We start from the raw sequence: 16,675 nt of genomic DNA, 5'->3' as shown, positions 1-16,675 counted from the left end.
GGCTATAATATTTTCAGTTGCCGATATTTCCGTGCATCACCACTTCAATGTACTGGTTTACTAAAAGGAAACAAAACACCTCTCTAGTGAACCATTAAGATATTCGGTCAAGAGGACTGTACCACTCTCTCCGGTGTGAGGGAGTTGATCCATTTCTCGATGAGCGCCTCCATGTAGTTCTCGGTGAAGTGTTTGCCTTCCTGCTGCTGCTTGAGGCGGATGAGTCGAGAGGCGTAGCGCTGTTGCCATTCTGTCAGCTCCTCCTGAGAGTGAGCCGAGGTGCACTGAGCTCCGTACCGACACAGACCCTGCTCTAAAAACCTGAGAAAATACGGACAAAACTACACATTATAATCAGGGTTTCAAATTAACTTTTTACTCACCGGCCAATTTGGCTACTACATTTTTTAAGTTAACGGCCATTTAGAACTTCTACGAGCCAAAAAAATAATAATAAAACAAATTAACTACGTCACAGCTTATATATGTGTATTTATAAAACGGTTAGTTCCAATCCTTGATTCTGATTGGTCAATAGCTGTGCTTTATTCATGATAAAACACCCACCGCTATTCACCCAACGGTTCTATTTATCACTGCGCAACACCCTTAGCAGCCACCCGTATCAACATAAAGAAAACAAACTTAATAAATAAAAGGCTAAAATGTTTAAATGAAAGTAGAGGAGTGGTTTGAGGAACAATTTGGAGAGGCTTGAACCGTCATGCAAAGTTTGAGAACGGTTCCTATGTTGTTTTTATTTGAGCTTTCATGCATATTACTCATTGGAACGTTGTTGTTGTTCACGGTCAGGGACTATTTTCTTCTAGCGGAAGGAAGGCTTTTAGGTATTTTACTTCATGAAAGTTGCACTAATATATATTTTTATACTTTAATATTTCTATTGTGTGGTAACCGTTTTATAAAAGCAATATGGCACTCGAGGCTAGTGCTGTATCATGAATAAGTGCTTAAATATATATATATATATATATATATATATATATATATATAAAATAAAATTTGGATTTCATACATTAATTTCTAATTCAAACAATATCTGTCATCCATCTCCTCCCTTCCTCTTTCATCCTCATCACCAAAAGTGTGTATTAGGTGGACAGATCAATACAGCACAACAGAACAATGTAGGATGTTGGAAAATAACAATGTCTTTTCTGTTAATCAAATGCTTTTTAATCTTCGCCATTGCCTCAATGCAAATGAACAAGCGCGCCGTTATTTGTTGCGTAGTGAAGTGTGTGTTCAAGTAAGCCCGATATTAGATATGGCTTAAACGAACTTCCCCAGCAAAGTGAGTAAACATAATAAGTAACATAATTTGACAGCGTTACACACCACAGTTGATTTTTTTCCGCATTTGGCGGGTGTTAATTTCAAACCCTGATTATAATCGATAATAGAGAGCAACAACACATGATCTGATCACCTGGACAAGGAAGTGGTGTAGAAAATCTAAAGTTTTGACAAACTGACGTACAATATATCACACAAATTATGGTATTATTAAAATTTGGCATTATAATTCAGTTATTTTTGGTGTCAGCCACACTAAAATCAGTGCTATGTCCTGACAGGACTCGTGTACCTTTTACACAATGTGTATTCCTCACTACTAGTGACCCCACGAGGAGGAGGACGAAACTGCCAGCCTTCCTGAACATCTGTCCAGAGAACATCACAAAGAAAGCAAGAGAAAAAGAAAAGAGAGATAGCATGTCAGTGCAAACACCAAGCTCACAGAAGAGCTAGAACATCGGCGGTGAAAGTGGATCCTGATGTATTGTGAAACGGAAGAGAAACTCACCCTCCTCATTGTCCTCAACCACCTCTGACGATACTTTAGTCCTCACAGCCTGCAATTGAGATAAAGCTTGTGATTCACGCGCAAAAACACACACTATCGACTGACATGTCTCTCACAAAAGCTGCGGTGAGCGGTACTAGCTCTTGGATCACGAAAGTCGTTTGAAATTCAAGGGTGACCCATGTGCTTTTCACAGAGAAACCTCACATAATTCCTTTCATACGGGAAATATAACACAAACTGACCTCTATTTCTGAGAGGAGCCTCTTCAGTCTTGTCATGTCTTTCGTCATGATCCCATTCTGTGGCAACCAAAATGGTTTAGTCAATTTCAGCTATTTAAAAGTAAAACGTTTACAATGCAAATGTGAAGTTTTCACAGGACAACTGTAAACCTTCAAGCCTAGAGCTCTTAAAGTTGAGAGCAGAATTGTTAAGTTTAGAGGGAAACTGAAGTTTACAGTGCAACTGTGCATATTAGAGCAAAACTGTACATCTTTACAGAGCACCTAAAGGTGAGAACAAAATTGAAGTTTATAGTGCAATTGTAAACTTTATAAAGCAACTGTAAAGTTGAGAGCAACATTGTGAATTTTACAGTGCAAATTGTAAAGCATGTACAATTGTAAAACTTACAGAGCGCCTAAAGTTTAGAACAAAATGGAAGTTTACAGTGCAATTGAAATGTACCGTTGTGCTGTAAATGTTACAATTGCAACTGTACACTTCAACTTTGCTCTTAACTTTAGGTGCTCTGTAAGCTTTAGCTGTAAATTTAAGTGCTCTGTAAGATTTACCATTTTGCTCTGGAATGTACAGTTGTGCTGTAAATCTTACATTTAAAACTGTAAAGTTTACAGAGCACCTTAAGTTGAGAGAGAAAAATGTACAGCACAACGGTACAATTGTGTGGGCAAAACTGTCAGGAGCCGTCTAAAGTTGAGAGCAAAATTGTAGTTTGTAATGTTTGCAAAGCAACTGTACAGTTCAGAGCAAAATTGTGAAAGTTGTGAAGCTAGCACAATAGTTTACAGAACGCCTAAAGTTGAGAGCAAAATTGTAAAGTTGAGAGAAAAAAGTTTACAGGGCAATTGTAAAGCTTACAGAGACCCAAAAATTGAGAGCAAAATTGTAGTTTGTAATGTTTACAAAGCAATTGAAAAGTTGAGCGCAAAATTTTGTGAATCTTTACAGTGTGATTGTAAAGCTTGTACAATTGTAAGACTGTAAAGTTCACAGAACACTTAAAATTGAGAACAAAATTGTAGTTTAGAGCAAAATTGTAGAGTAGTTCACATTTGTAGGCTAAGCCACACATAAAGTCTGACTATAACTGTAAAGTTGAGATCAAAATTGAAGTTTACAGTGCAACTGTACATTTTAGAGCAAACCTGTAAAGTTTACAGAGCACCTAAAGTGGAGTTACAGTGCAATTGTAAGGTTTACAACTGTAAAGTTGAGAGCAAAATTGTGAAAGTTGCGAAGCTTGCAAAATAGCTTCCAGAACACCTAAAGTTGAAAGCAAAATTGTAGTTTGTAATGTTTACAAAGCAATTGAAAAGTTGAACGCAAAATTGTGACTCTTTAAAGTGTGATTGTAAAGCTTGTACAATTGTAAGACTGTAAAGTTCACAGAACACTTAAAATTGAGAACAAAATTGTAGTTTAGAGCAAAATTGTAGTGTAGTTCACATTTATAGGCTAAGCCACACATAAAGTCTGACTATAACTGTAAAGTCGAGAGCAAAATTGAAGTTTACAGTGCAACTGTACATTTTAGAGCAAACCTGTAAAGTTTACAGAGCACCTAAAGTGGAGTTACAGTGCAATTGTAAGGTTTACAACTGTAAAGTTGAGAGCAAAATTGTGAATTTCACAGTGCAGTTTAAAAATATATTTGTTTTTTACAATTCCACACATTCAAATTAGCTCATGTCCAAAAAATAAAAGACAATACAAGCATGACTTAAATCCGAAATACATTTCGCGATGTCAATACGTGAAGCCGACTCATTCGGAAAGGAATTCTGGGATTGTTTACCAGTGGTTCTCCATAGAGAGCTTTAGAGAGGACGCTGCACACTTCCTGTAAGCTTCCGTCCAGGAGCATACTCTGAAGCCCTGCCATGAAACTGCCATCTCCCTTCCCCAGCTCCTCAGCAAACACTACATGAACAAACACACACGAGTGATCAAACCAGGCATCCCATAATCCTGAGCGGTCTGGTGAGAGGAATGGTTCTACATAACAGACTTTTATCAAATTTCACATACTATTTTACGGTTTTGTATTGTTTTCTCTTTTTTTTTTAAATACATTACACTTCTACTACAGTTCAATATACAGTAGTCAACATTTGAAGTGGATCAAAACCTTTCATCAAAGTTATACATATACATTAGTTCTTGTCTTAGGACAACTTTGATCCACTTCAAATGTCGACTACTGTAGTTCAATACATTTCTAGAGAAGAGCTCTTTTTTGGGATCTTACTGTGCTTGCAGTCTTCATCAGCCTGATCGTAGTCTTTCTGTTGAATTAAAAGAACACAAATCATTTACTTTTACCCCTTCCTAATCAAAACACGCTAAGGGGTGCAAAACTAATAATAATGAAAATAAGAAAGTATATTGAAAATATGGGTACTGTGAAAGCTCACCATTGACATACAATTTATACATAAATTGGCTGATTAAAATCAACAGACATTGAATATTTTCTCAGTGAACTAACTTTGCAACCAGTGTAATGTCAATTGAATTGACGATTTGAGTGTGTAGACCTTTAGAACACACTAAATGTCAAACTGAAACCTTTCACCTGAAACAATTCATTTAGCACACACTTGTTTTATAGTTGTTGGACACTTGAGTCTAGTTGCTGACCAAAACAAAGCCAAACAGGGATATTGTTTTAAAGTGGGCAGGTTTTTTTGTGTGTCTTTGTTGTTGTAAAGTATTAATGATGCATGATGGGTGTCTGTTTGGTGGTATGGGTATGTCCTGATCTTATTTCCACACTCCGAATAAGTCATAGATGCCTCAAAACATACAAAGGTGGGATTTTTTCCCTTTAGAAACAAAACTCAAAGTATTCAATATTTCCCCAAACACAGTAATGACTTTACACACACTGTATATACTAGTATGGATCCAAACCAAAGCAAAACAATGAAAAAATATAGGTTTTAGGTCAATAAATAACACATTTCCATACAAAGCTGAGCCTGTCATACAGGTGAAACTCGAAAAATTAGAATATCGTGTAAAAGTTGATGATTTTAATGATTATGGCTCACAGCTTATGAAAACCCCAAATTCAAAATCTCTGAAAAATTGAATATTACATGAAATCCATAAGGGGAAAAAAGGATTTTTAATATAGAAATGTCAGCCCTCTGAAAAGTATAATCATGCATATAGTTAAATATACTAAATATATTAGCTTTACCTTTTAATTACTGAAATACATGAACTGTTGCACGATATTCAGATTTTTCAAGTTTCACCTGTAAATCCACTTCAAGACACACACACACATTGGAAAACAACATGGATGTGCTTCTGTGTCGTGCAGTCTCACCAGCTGGAGTCGTGCTGCAATGCGGTAGAGCAGGGCACGCTTTCGGAGGAGGGCCGTGTTGGGGGTCGGGGTCCGGGGCCCCATGGCCATCAGGGCCTCTGTGCTGTGGGCCACTGCCGCCTCATACTCCTGCCTCACTAATGATCCAATGGCCTCGTCACATGACTTCTGTGGCCTCCTGTCCTCCATGACTCTGGGACAGAGTTTCTGTCATGGGAGATACAAGGGGTTAAACACTTCAAAACTGCCATATGTGAGTAGCAAACCTCTGTGCCTGGACATTTGCTTTTGCAGTTACACAGCGGCATCTGGACACATAAGTCATACTTAAAAGACACTATGAACTGCTCTCATTTGTTATGGAATATTGCAGTGATTTATATGTGCAAATACATACATTTTTCTTTTTTATTCATGTGCCTCAATCCATAATCAAAACAACTTCCCCTCCCTCTTGCAACTCATCTCTGATGATGCGTTTACTGGTGTGAGGGCGGGACAACCTGTCACTGTGACATCACAAGCCAAAACCATCCAATTAAATCCACATGGACAAAATCAAGTCCCGCCCCACTTTGTTCTTGTTCAAGAAGCCGTTTCACGCTGATGTACGTCATAATAGGGAAGAAAATACTTAAAAACTGTCTGAAATCTGATTCTGAATGTTCAGTTCACTTGACTTATTTTTTCCTCATTGTCTTTGAATCAGCTGTTTTGGTGATAATCAGATTGATAAATAATTGTACAAATTTTCATATAATTATTATTTTGATAGTTTGATATTTTAGTAATTTTTATTTTTTTTACATTTGATACTGATTTTTAAAAAAATATATATATATTTTTTTATTATAGTTCACTTATTTATCTACATAAATGTTTGTATATGTCTATTGCTTTGGCAATATTGTGCTATTTTACACATTCATGCCAATAAAGCTCATTTGAATTTCAATTCATTTGAATTTGATCATTACTGGATGTATGAATTTGGTTCTCCTCAAGTTCACACAGGCGTAGAACATCACATTACCACATATCAACAATAGGATCAACTAACGCTTGACAACCACAAAGTTTCACAGCGATTTCTGTCTTGGAATTGGAATTAAGCGGTCAGTTGAGATTTCCAAAGTTATGATTACTATTCAAGGCAGAAACAACTATAAAAACAGTCGAATGTCTATCTGAAAAACTGAAACCTGAGGAATGAACCGAGACACACGAAATTGCATTCGAATACACATTTTCACACCGGTTGTGCTGGTTTGTGCAAATACTATTGTAGTGTGGAGTCATCTTTCCTTTTCTGTAATAATTAGCTCACTTCTGTAACATCCATCTGCGTTAGCAGAGGCTGCTGAGAACGCTTTTACACATTGTTTTTTTTACACGTTTTTTTACACATTTTTTTTACACATTGGGGGGGGGAGGCGCTCCAAAAAATTATATTCTAAGCAACTCATGAAGCGACATATGTCCTGGATCAACTGATGACCATTATTAGCAGACGCCAGCAATAGTTCGGCCACCACTATACTTTGGTTATGACTGGAACTTTCTTTAGACTATCAAATAATAGTAAATAAAATAAAGGTATTAGTGCCTTAGTATTTCGAACATTCACTGTGTTTTTTTTAAATATGTACAACGGTAGGATCTTTTTTTTTAATCATTAAAATATAAAGTGTACCAGTTTAAGTTATTTTATGATCATTCTGCACCATGGTATTTATCAAAGCATCTGATACATCACTGTACAATGATGCCAGATGAGTGTGCTACGCTCACTGGAAGTAGTAGCATTAGACAAAACGATCACTGAAATAAATTAATACTATTCTTAACAACAATGTATTGTAAGCATAAAAAAAAACGAAGAGATGAGGAAGTATCATGAATTGACAACTCTTTATTTATTGGCGTGCAACATATTACATTCCCTTCCATAGAGGTGATTAGGAACAGCTTAGAGCGTAACAAATATAACAATCGTGTGAAATAAATGATAACAATTATAAACCGAACCGTCTTTATCGTCTTCATTAATCCTACTAAAGAGCAGTGAGTGATTTTCACATTGTGTTTTGTTGTTTGATTAACATTGAAACGGACGGCAGAAGTGATATTAAGGCTGTGGTCACTTTAAGACCGAATGCACGGATCCAATATACTGATACACATGCCGCTTATTTCCCGACTGTTTGTGTTCACTTAAGATGAAACCGATGGTGTTTAAAGCGAATACTCACCAAAACAGGCGTTTTATCATTTCTGTGCGTTTTTAACCTTTTAGGAGCGAAACCTGAAGCTCAAAGTTCACTTTGCTTCTCCGTGTTCCCCTTCGTCTCACAGAAAGTCGCTTAATGACTCACTTTCGCAGCTTAATGTAGTTTTAAGAACTCTTTTTATTATCGAACACGTCTTGCAGTTTAGCAGTTTTCTGCTGTCACGCAGGTGTTGAACAGTAGATGGCGGTATGCACTGCAAGTGAGTTTGCCAACCGCCATTAAAGCGTGAATGAGGGGTGCGTCTCAATTATACCTACATACTGCTAAGTGCACAGTGTGCCTCACTACACATTGAGACATTGTTTGCTCCATTTTCAGCGACATGACAACTTCCTCATTGTACAACGGCAGAACTGACATCTGTCCGACATTATTTTAATATTATTTAAAGGACATTTTGACAAATACTTTGCTTGTTACATATACAGTACGTGCAACATTTCAGCCGTAAATAAATTATAGCCTGAATGTTATTTATGTTCATTATGTTTCTGACAAGCAATGAAATAATGGTTTGTATAAAAAAGTTAAAAAAAAATCATATATCGCGTGTCATTAAGTGTAGTGAGATGCTCAAGTGAATTATGTTTCGCCCTTCAAAACTTCCGTTAAGGGAACATAGTGAGCATCGATGCTCCCTAGTTTTCGCAGTGCATTGTGGGACTTTTTAGGAAGTTAAGGTTTCAGTGCACTGGTAGGATTCTACGATTGATACAGCCCTAAAATGGCCGACTCCCTGATGAATGCCCTGACTACTGAACTAGGAAGATGATTGAGACGCACCCGAGGTCTGTTTTAGCGTCACACACGCACATAGTTCATGCGCACTTTTGTAACAAATTATTGGAAAGTTATTTATTTTCTGTTTATTTTTATCTGCCATCAGTCAGACTGTCCGAGACGTCATTGCCATAACCGCGTTGCAATATGGGTTGCGTCTTGCTTGCACGGACTTGACTGACAAGTAAAATACAAGAAGTTTATAAAATAAGAAGTTTATATCAGTAGTCCCATATTCTTAATTGTGATTATACAGTCTGGTTACAATGTCTACCGTTGTAACTGATTTTTACATTTACAATGTCACTACACAGTGCCTGTGTGTATAATTATATATTTTTTTATGTTGACGCAGTATCAAGTCATTACATAAGAATGATTTCTGAAGGATCATGTGACACTGAAGAATGGAGTAATGATGCTGGAAATTCAGCTTTGATCACAGAAATAAATTATATTTTATATTATATTAAAATTGTATTAATATATTTACAATATTACAGTTTTTCTGTATTTTGGATCAAACAAATGCAGACTTGACAGGCAGAAGATACTTCTTTCAAAAACGCTAATGTTTCCAAACTTTTGACCGGCACTGTATAAAGGCTATAAATGTATTTACTGTAATTATTACATAGGAATTGATGTCAGATCACACTTTTTCTTCTAATTTTTACATTTGAGCTCCTGCCCCTGAGAAACTCTCTGCACATCCCTGTATATATTGGATTGATTTTAATAACTTTAATGTAGGCCTACTTGAAGTGTGCACCAAACACTAGAAAATACAAGTATCAAATTGGGGCTCGGTATCGACAGATACTCAATATTCAGTTCAACTCTGATGGGAGGCACAACAAACTTGATCGGGACATCCCTACTAACAAAAATTATTTATCGTGAGTATATATATATATATATATATATATCATATTCTGTAATAGTGTACAGTACACTAAAATAATTATTTAGAAATGTCACTCGCTGCTTTGCAAACCTATTATTGAAACTATAGTCTCCAACAAAATATCATAGTTATTGTTATTTGTCTAACACATATATATATATATATAGGCTAGACATATGAAACTATTACACAATGTTTATTTTTTGATGTATATTATATATGATATATAAATGTGATCAATCACATGAAACACTGATGTGTTATTCATTATATAATATCTATTTTATATATGTTTTTTTATCTAGCATAAATGTCTTCAAAAGCCATTGGATGTAAATGAAGTTTGTGGCAGGCTGCTAAAAGCAAATCTGAAGAAAATATTAATAAAGCAACACATAACTATGTAACATGATATACATAACTGCACGGTTGTTGATATTTGCATAATGTTCAATTTTCATGTTTAACACACCCTGTCCAGAGTGTCTCACTTACACACGCACACACACACACACACACATTACGGTGGGACTGTCAGATATCACACACAAATTAATACACAGTCTTAGCAAACCAACATCTAATTAACCACGAGCGCACCAAACAAGGCAACAGAGCCTCAGTAAAATATATAAACACTCTATTTTTGGATTCCGGGTCAGTTAATAATAGATGTCCCGTCTGAGTGTGAGTGTGTGGCCGCGTCTCAAAAGCTATCGAGCTGCCTACCAAGACTACACTATTGAGGAATCACCGTCACAGACGAGTTCCGCACGTACAGTTCCATCATTCGATTCATATGTTTGACCAGGCCGATTAGAACGCGCGATTCGTACGTTCAAAATCCGGTTCCGATGGCTAAAACGTGATGTCTAGGAAGGCAGCCCGCTAGGTTTTGAAACACAGCCACTGTGTCCGTTCAGAAAGAACAACAACAACTGCGTGTGTTCCGCCACATCAACGCGAATACTCACGAACAGCCAAAGCGTGCAGCGATATTTAAAACATGATTACATGACGTTGATGATAATTATCGATCACTTCTATATGAAAGAGAAAGATAATAAAACGCATATGCCTTCTGCGATGATCGCTGCTCTCATGGCCTTGAGTTCCAGCCGCCCCCGGACACACACATTCACATCATCCTGTAACATTTACAAAACTATCTTTCCTGAATCTAACTGATATACACTGACTCAGCACTGATGCGTATGTCCGTGTGCGTGTGATGATCAACACGGATGTGAAGTGAATATCGCAGTTACACGCGAACATCTTTAGCGGCTAGTCAGAGTAGCGCAGCTGCGACCAGGCCTTTTCATCATCACATTAATCGTGCTAATGCCCGCCGCGATACCTCGCGTTCCGACGCGCGCGGTACACGAGCTGACAGCCGCGTGTCGATGGCGGGATCGACGGAGGACAGAGCCGAGGAGGGCGAAAGGCGCGCGGCAGGAAGGTGTTGGAGGAAGTCTGCACTTACCTAGCTTTACTTTCTACGCCATCTTGGATCCACTTGTCAGCTGTCGCAGTGCATTATGGGTCAAATATTTCTGCGCACCGCTTCCTGCCAGCACTCGCTCAGAACCAACACACACACACACACACACACACACACACACACACACACACACACACACACACACACACACACACACACACACACACACACACACACACACACACACACACACACACACTGCAGGAGCTTCATGCTGTAGACCAGATTCACCTAACTTTCTTAAGAATACAATTCTTCTCAACTGTTATTTTCTTCTTATTTTCTAACTTAAGAATCAAATTTTGTATTCACAAAAACATTTCCTTAAGAATGTTCTTTTCTTTTTAAGATTGTTCTTAAGACAAAATTTGGTTACACTTTATTTTACAGTGTCCTTGTTACATATGTTACATGTACTTACCATAGTAATAACAGTAAATAGTGCATACTTACATGATGTAATGCATAATTTAGGCAACTGTTATTACTTTGGTAAGTAGCCTACATACATGCAACTATAAATATAACAGGAATAAAACTGTCTGTCCGTCTGTCTTTCCGTCCGTCCATCTGTCTGTCTATCAAGTGAGATAAATAAAATAATTGGAATACATCTACAGATTTAAATGTTTATTTACATTTTTTTTTTCTATTTCACTTTGGTAATATTTTCACAATATTTTCACAGTATATTTACATAACTCTTAGTGCTAATATCAAACATTTCAGCATTTTCAACTGTGTTAGTAATACAAAAAATCACAAAGTAACCTTTGACAACACAAAATAACAGTTTCATCTATATAATCATTTCATTCAGTAACTGCCTTCCATAAAGCATCTCTTCTCGTTCAGTTTAATGCATGTGTCTATTATTTAATCCATTTTAATTATTCAATTCTACAGATATTGATCTTTCTATAAACGGTTTCTATAGAAATTTTTTGCAATTTCCGATATGTATAGCCACATGTAATGAATTTGTCACACACAGGCTAAGTGATTTATAGATAATAACCCCCACTATGTCCAAAGTGTGTGTGTGTGTGTGTGTGTGTGTGTGTGTGTGTGTGTGTGTGTGTGTGTGTGACTGCATACTGTATCAGATTGATCAGAGATGCAGTAGAAGGGAGAAAGATGTCATCAAATACACCATTTTACATAACAGTATGTATGGCATGTGATTAACAGGTTACTATGGTAGAGACTGACACATTACTGTAGTTACCCTTATAAAGGAGAACTACAGGAGTTTCAGTCACATGTGAGAACATTTACTGTGTTGCCAGCAAACTAGCACAAAACCTCAAGACAGTTTCATATAACTTCATCACACCTTTTGATGACACTCTAGTTATAACATTATGGATTAAATTAGGCCTACATACATAAGTTAGGTAATGTATGTGTATTTTCTGATGTGACAACTAGCCTGTTACTGTATTTATTTCAGGAACAAGGCTGATTTGAAACATGTATCTTGCATTGTTTGCTTGTTTGCTGTTTAAAGAACTAAACTGAAATAAGATCACACTGTTGAGTTTCAGTGATTAAACCAAATGTTCTCATTACATATTGCATTAATCTTGTGTTTGAAACAATTATTATGTGGACTGAAATGTGATGAAAGTATGAGGTCAGGTTTAAAAGTAGCTGTGTTAGAAAGGTGATCAATTTAGATTAGTGTACTAAGAGTTTTGAAAATGTACACCTTACTTGTGAAAAAAGTAGCAAAGCGAATAAAAAACCCCCTCTAAATCCCATTTTTACATTTTTTTTATTACTAAATACTGATATTCATTTATTTAATATATTTGTCACAGTAGCTCAGATTTTTTAACCATCCACAAACTTAAATGCAAACAAACAAACAAACTCTTTTTCGCTGGGTTTATTGCAGCGGCTGGTGTGTGATATTTGCAGTCACTAGTGCCGCCTTTCGGTTGAATGCGTTATTGACCGATGAAAACATTGTGATGCGTTGCGCCACACACACTGCCACAGTGAGTGTGTCTTTCTCCTTGCAAACTTAACATCCCGCGTTAGCGCGGCGGAGTAAACGACAGCTGCACAATATCTCGCACTAGATTAGAAAGAGGGAAACAATGCAATAACTACAGGTGCGCCGTGTTTACTTTGACATTTACTCAGATCAACGCTATATCATCTGTGTGGAGCCGGACGGGACAGGTGCACGGGAAGCAGCGGTTCATTAAAGAAGACGAGAGCACAGATCGGCTTCATTTTAAAGTTTAAAAACACCACAAACACCGGGACGCTGCGACAATCGTCTTCTTCACTGGATTTCTGGCGTGTTTCCCTGCGCGTAAAAACGCACGAGCATCTGCGAATTCCAAGAGTGAATTCATTACAACATCACAAGCCGCGCGCGAACGTTCACTGCAAACACAACGGCAAGAGCGCTTCTGCAGAAGTGCACTGATATTTTCCATCTTTCTATGTGACAACTCGTGATTGCATGCATCACCAGATGGCTCAATTCATTTAGATGCTCACTGGCACTCGATCTAGCGTGGGAATCATAAGGAGAGGACGATGTTGGTGAAGGAATACCGAATATGTATGCCACTAACTGTGGAGGAGGTAAGTGCACTAAGTTTATATTTAGCTATTCGTCACTGTTATCGAATTGTGAAATCTTGGGAATATATGAAAAACAGTTAATTCAATATATCCAGTGACTCATTGGTAAATTCACCCTAATGACTTTTATCGTAGTTAATTTGCCTCAAAATGGCATTATCGTTAATTGGAAGGCAGTTTACACCAGTTTTTATTGTTTGCAACTTTTCCCTCTCTCCCGGAGATACAGTGCAGAAATCCATAGTTATCCACTTGGTGGTGCTGTGGAACTTTCCATTCCCATCACTCTTTGGCCGGGATTGGAGTTGTTGTTGCTCATTTAGTCTGGTTTTTTGACATTGTTTCAATGTACTTTTTAATTGGAAAACAAGATGATTACTTTGATAAACTGTTCATTACAGTCATTTTGATGGGGACGTTTTTTTATAACGAGTCATTTACACATAATGGACCTCATTCAGACCAGTATTATTTATGAAATTGAAAACCCTGCAGCTGATACAGACTGACATGATCTTTTATTTTATAACGTAAATGAACTCAATTTGGACTGCATTACATTGGTCTTTTTGGGATCCACGCTAGCTGTATCCTAATGCAAACCCTAACATCACAACCAATAACGACTTGTATTTTTCTACACAATCAATCAATTGGAAATAGGACTTTAGGAATGGCTGAAATAACAATTTAAATCAAACTTGGAGCTTTGTGGTTTTAGTCTGTTAAAATTGAGGTCATATTTATGCTAATGAACTCCTAAAAGTTGACAAAATAACTAGGCCTAATTGGCAATAAAAAGTTTTTTTTTTGATATGTCTAAACTCCTGTTTCAGTAGGATATACGTAAACCTAAAGTCCCCATGAAATCAAAATTTATGTTTTTTGGCTTTTAGTAGGAATATGTTAGCCTTATAAGCTAGTTTGCTCCAAAACAATGACAAAGTTCGCATTCAGAAGATAAGCGTTCAAAACTTATAGTCTCTTACTTCCGCCAATATGGATCAGTGATTTTGATGACATCACTCTGCACTTCAGCTTCTCATCAGATTTTCTGTCCAATTAAATGCTCTCTAGAATCTGGAGCTCCGCCCCCTACACTATAAATAGATGCGGAAGCTGTTTCTACATGGTGAATGGCACATAGTGCACTATATAGGGGATGGGGAACGATTCAGACAGTGTAAATATGCTTTCCACCGGGGCGAATGAAGTCTGGTTTCACGTTAGTGTGACAGAAACACCGCAGCGTGAACACAGTCTGCTCCAGAGACACGATATCACAGAGCGGATTGTATGATTGAGTCGGCGCAGACCAGAAAACGTATCGGACTCATTGAATTCTACACAGAATGCTATATTGTAGAGCGATATGGAGATTAGGAGTAAACTGTGGCTTTGCCTAGATGTGATGTAAACGGAACGCTATTGGCTATTTTTGAAAAAGGGGAGGGGCCCCATCTTCCTATTTCAGTGGAAATTACATCAACACATTAAATAATGCTGCGTGTTTCAAGGCACTTTAGAGGGCCTTTAAATCTACATAAACTATATCCTGAATATCCATTTTCCCAGTCATTTCCTTCAGTGGCAAAAAGTGTCACAATTTACATGAATTTGTTTAGGGGAGAGAAAATATCTTTAGCTCAGTACAGAATGAAAAGTCTCCACCGTGAATAGTAAATGTGTGCGTGTGTTAGTTATATTAGGTTAGTGTGCTGATCATAATGTCTTCATCATGGGGAAATATTAGAAAGAAAATCTCAATGATTGTAATGTGATCTAAGCATTTTAGAACTAATATCAAGACAATTTCTGTTCCCACTAGGACTATGGCACCAATATAGTAGCAGATGCTTATGCGCATAAATCTGCATCTCAAATGGACTGCCTGAATGTAACTGTATTTGGATGGAATAGATTTGATCAGAGAATATCAGATCTATCTGCACTGTATGTGGCTTCGTGCTTTTGCAGCCCATCTGCTGACTGACACCACAGATGTGTTTTGTGTTCAAGGAGACAGCATGTTAAACTGCATCATTATTAATATCGGCGCTTAATAAATCGAGGGCCTTTTGCATACTGTAAACAGAGTAAGCTAAACCCCAAATTATTTCCCTGAGGGAGAGGTATACAATTTAATTTTAAAACAATTAGCTTTTTATGATGTGTTTGTGTACGTGTGTGTGTTTTAATAAGAGTGAAAGGCCATCTGCGAGCGTTATGGATGATTGATTTACATGGCAACGGCTGAGACTGCTAGTTAAAATCTGTTTGATCAATTAAAGGTCTCTTGTGGGGTTACTGAGCTGAAAGCATGATTACATGTCAAATGACTGTTACATCATCCCGTTTTCTTGGCTCTTGGAAACGAGGGTGACTCTAACTTTGGTCGTATGTTGATACCCTCTAAGTATATGCGTGCAAAGAGCGAACATTTAGAGGTCCTTGAGTTTGCACATTCTTGAGCGATGATAACCTCTAAGTCAGACTTAATTAATTATTGATATATAATCATGTATGGTGGGATGCTGGAGAAATGACTTGCATGAGTGAAGTGATAAAATGTGAGCGATTCTCCTGAGATTTCCTTTAAAATTGCATTGTTAAATTTGATCATCCTAGCTGATATGATTTCTTTTTTTTCATATACTTAACAGATTCAGTATTCCTCAAAATGAATAAAAACAAGTCAAATGCACACTCTTAATTAAAGATGTGAAATAACACAAATGGACTTAATGTATTTAATCTCACTTTATTTACCAATGTCTGTCTTTGTTGCTGACCTTCAATGATTCAATTCAGCGAGGAGCAAAAATATCTTTAGTAACCCATTACTTTCCCTAAAAAAGCAACCAGGTAACAATATTAGTCACTTTCTTGGGGAGTAATGCAATATTGCAATATTGCAATAATGCAATGGATTACTTTTAAAAGTAACTTTCCCCAACACTGGGTATTTATAGTTGAAGTAGCATACAAATACAGACAAATTTTCACATTCAAGCATTTTCATGCAGTTGTTTTACCACAGATTTAGGGTACGTTTACCCGACAACGATATGCTTAAAAATGAGTATCCGCGTATACGGCACCAGTCAAAACGATGCCCATTCACATGAATCCGCGTAAACGACTAAAAACCCTGTATTCTGCTGCCAGGCCATTAGAT

The 16,675-nt window shown here is 37.1% G+C and overlaps 2 protein-coding genes across 5 annotated transcripts in view; one reads left to right on the top strand and one right to left on the bottom strand.

Moving 5' to 3' along the window:
* The window catches only part of helz (helicase with zinc finger), a 69,159-nt gene extending 58,181 nt beyond the window's left edge, over nt 1-10,978 (bottom strand). For 3 of the 4 annotated variants that reach the window (XM_077211652.1, XM_077211654.1, XM_077211655.1), the window contains exons 1-8: nt 10,876-10,978; nt 5,412-5,618; nt 4,323-4,359; nt 3,870-3,994; nt 2,074-2,130; nt 1,829-1,877; nt 1,610-1,685; nt 123-321 (exon numbers count right to left, since the gene is read on the bottom strand). In XM_077211652.1, coding sequence (XP_077067767.1) covers nt 123-321; nt 1,610-1,685; nt 1,829-1,877; nt 2,074-2,130; nt 3,870-3,994; nt 4,323-4,359; nt 5,412-5,600 — 732 coding nt within the window. In that variant the 5' untranslated portion in view covers nt 5,601-5,618; nt 10,876-10,978. Of the gene's footprint in view, nt 1-122; nt 322-1,609; nt 1,686-1,828; nt 1,878-2,073; nt 2,131-3,869; nt 3,995-4,322; nt 4,360-5,411; nt 5,619-10,467; nt 10,615-10,875 lie in introns of those variants that run through there. The other variant, XM_077211653.1, reaches the window with a different exon arrangement.
* Nucleotides 10,979-12,838: 1,860 nt separating this feature from the next.
* Nucleotides 12,839-16,675, top strand: part of pitpnc1a (phosphatidylinositol transfer protein cytoplasmic 1a) — a 96,126-nt gene continuing 92,289 nt past the window's right edge. Inside the window, exon 1 of the mRNA XM_077211686.1 lies at nt 12,839-13,497. Coding sequence (XP_077067801.1) covers nt 13,450-13,497 — 48 coding nt within the window. The 5' untranslated portion in view covers nt 12,839-13,449. The remainder of the gene's footprint in view (nt 13,498-16,675) is intronic.

Source organism: Siphateles boraxobius, unplaced genomic scaffold, assembly GCF_051911475.1.
Source record: "Siphateles boraxobius isolate OS27281-9 unplaced genomic scaffold, OSU_SipBor_1 66, whole genome shotgun sequence".
Lineage (NCBI taxonomy): Eukaryota > Metazoa > Chordata > Actinopteri > Cypriniformes > Leuciscidae > Siphateles > Siphateles boraxobius.
The sequence above is the reverse complement of the archived record's forward strand: the minus strand, read 5'-3'. Positions and strand labels throughout refer to the sequence as shown.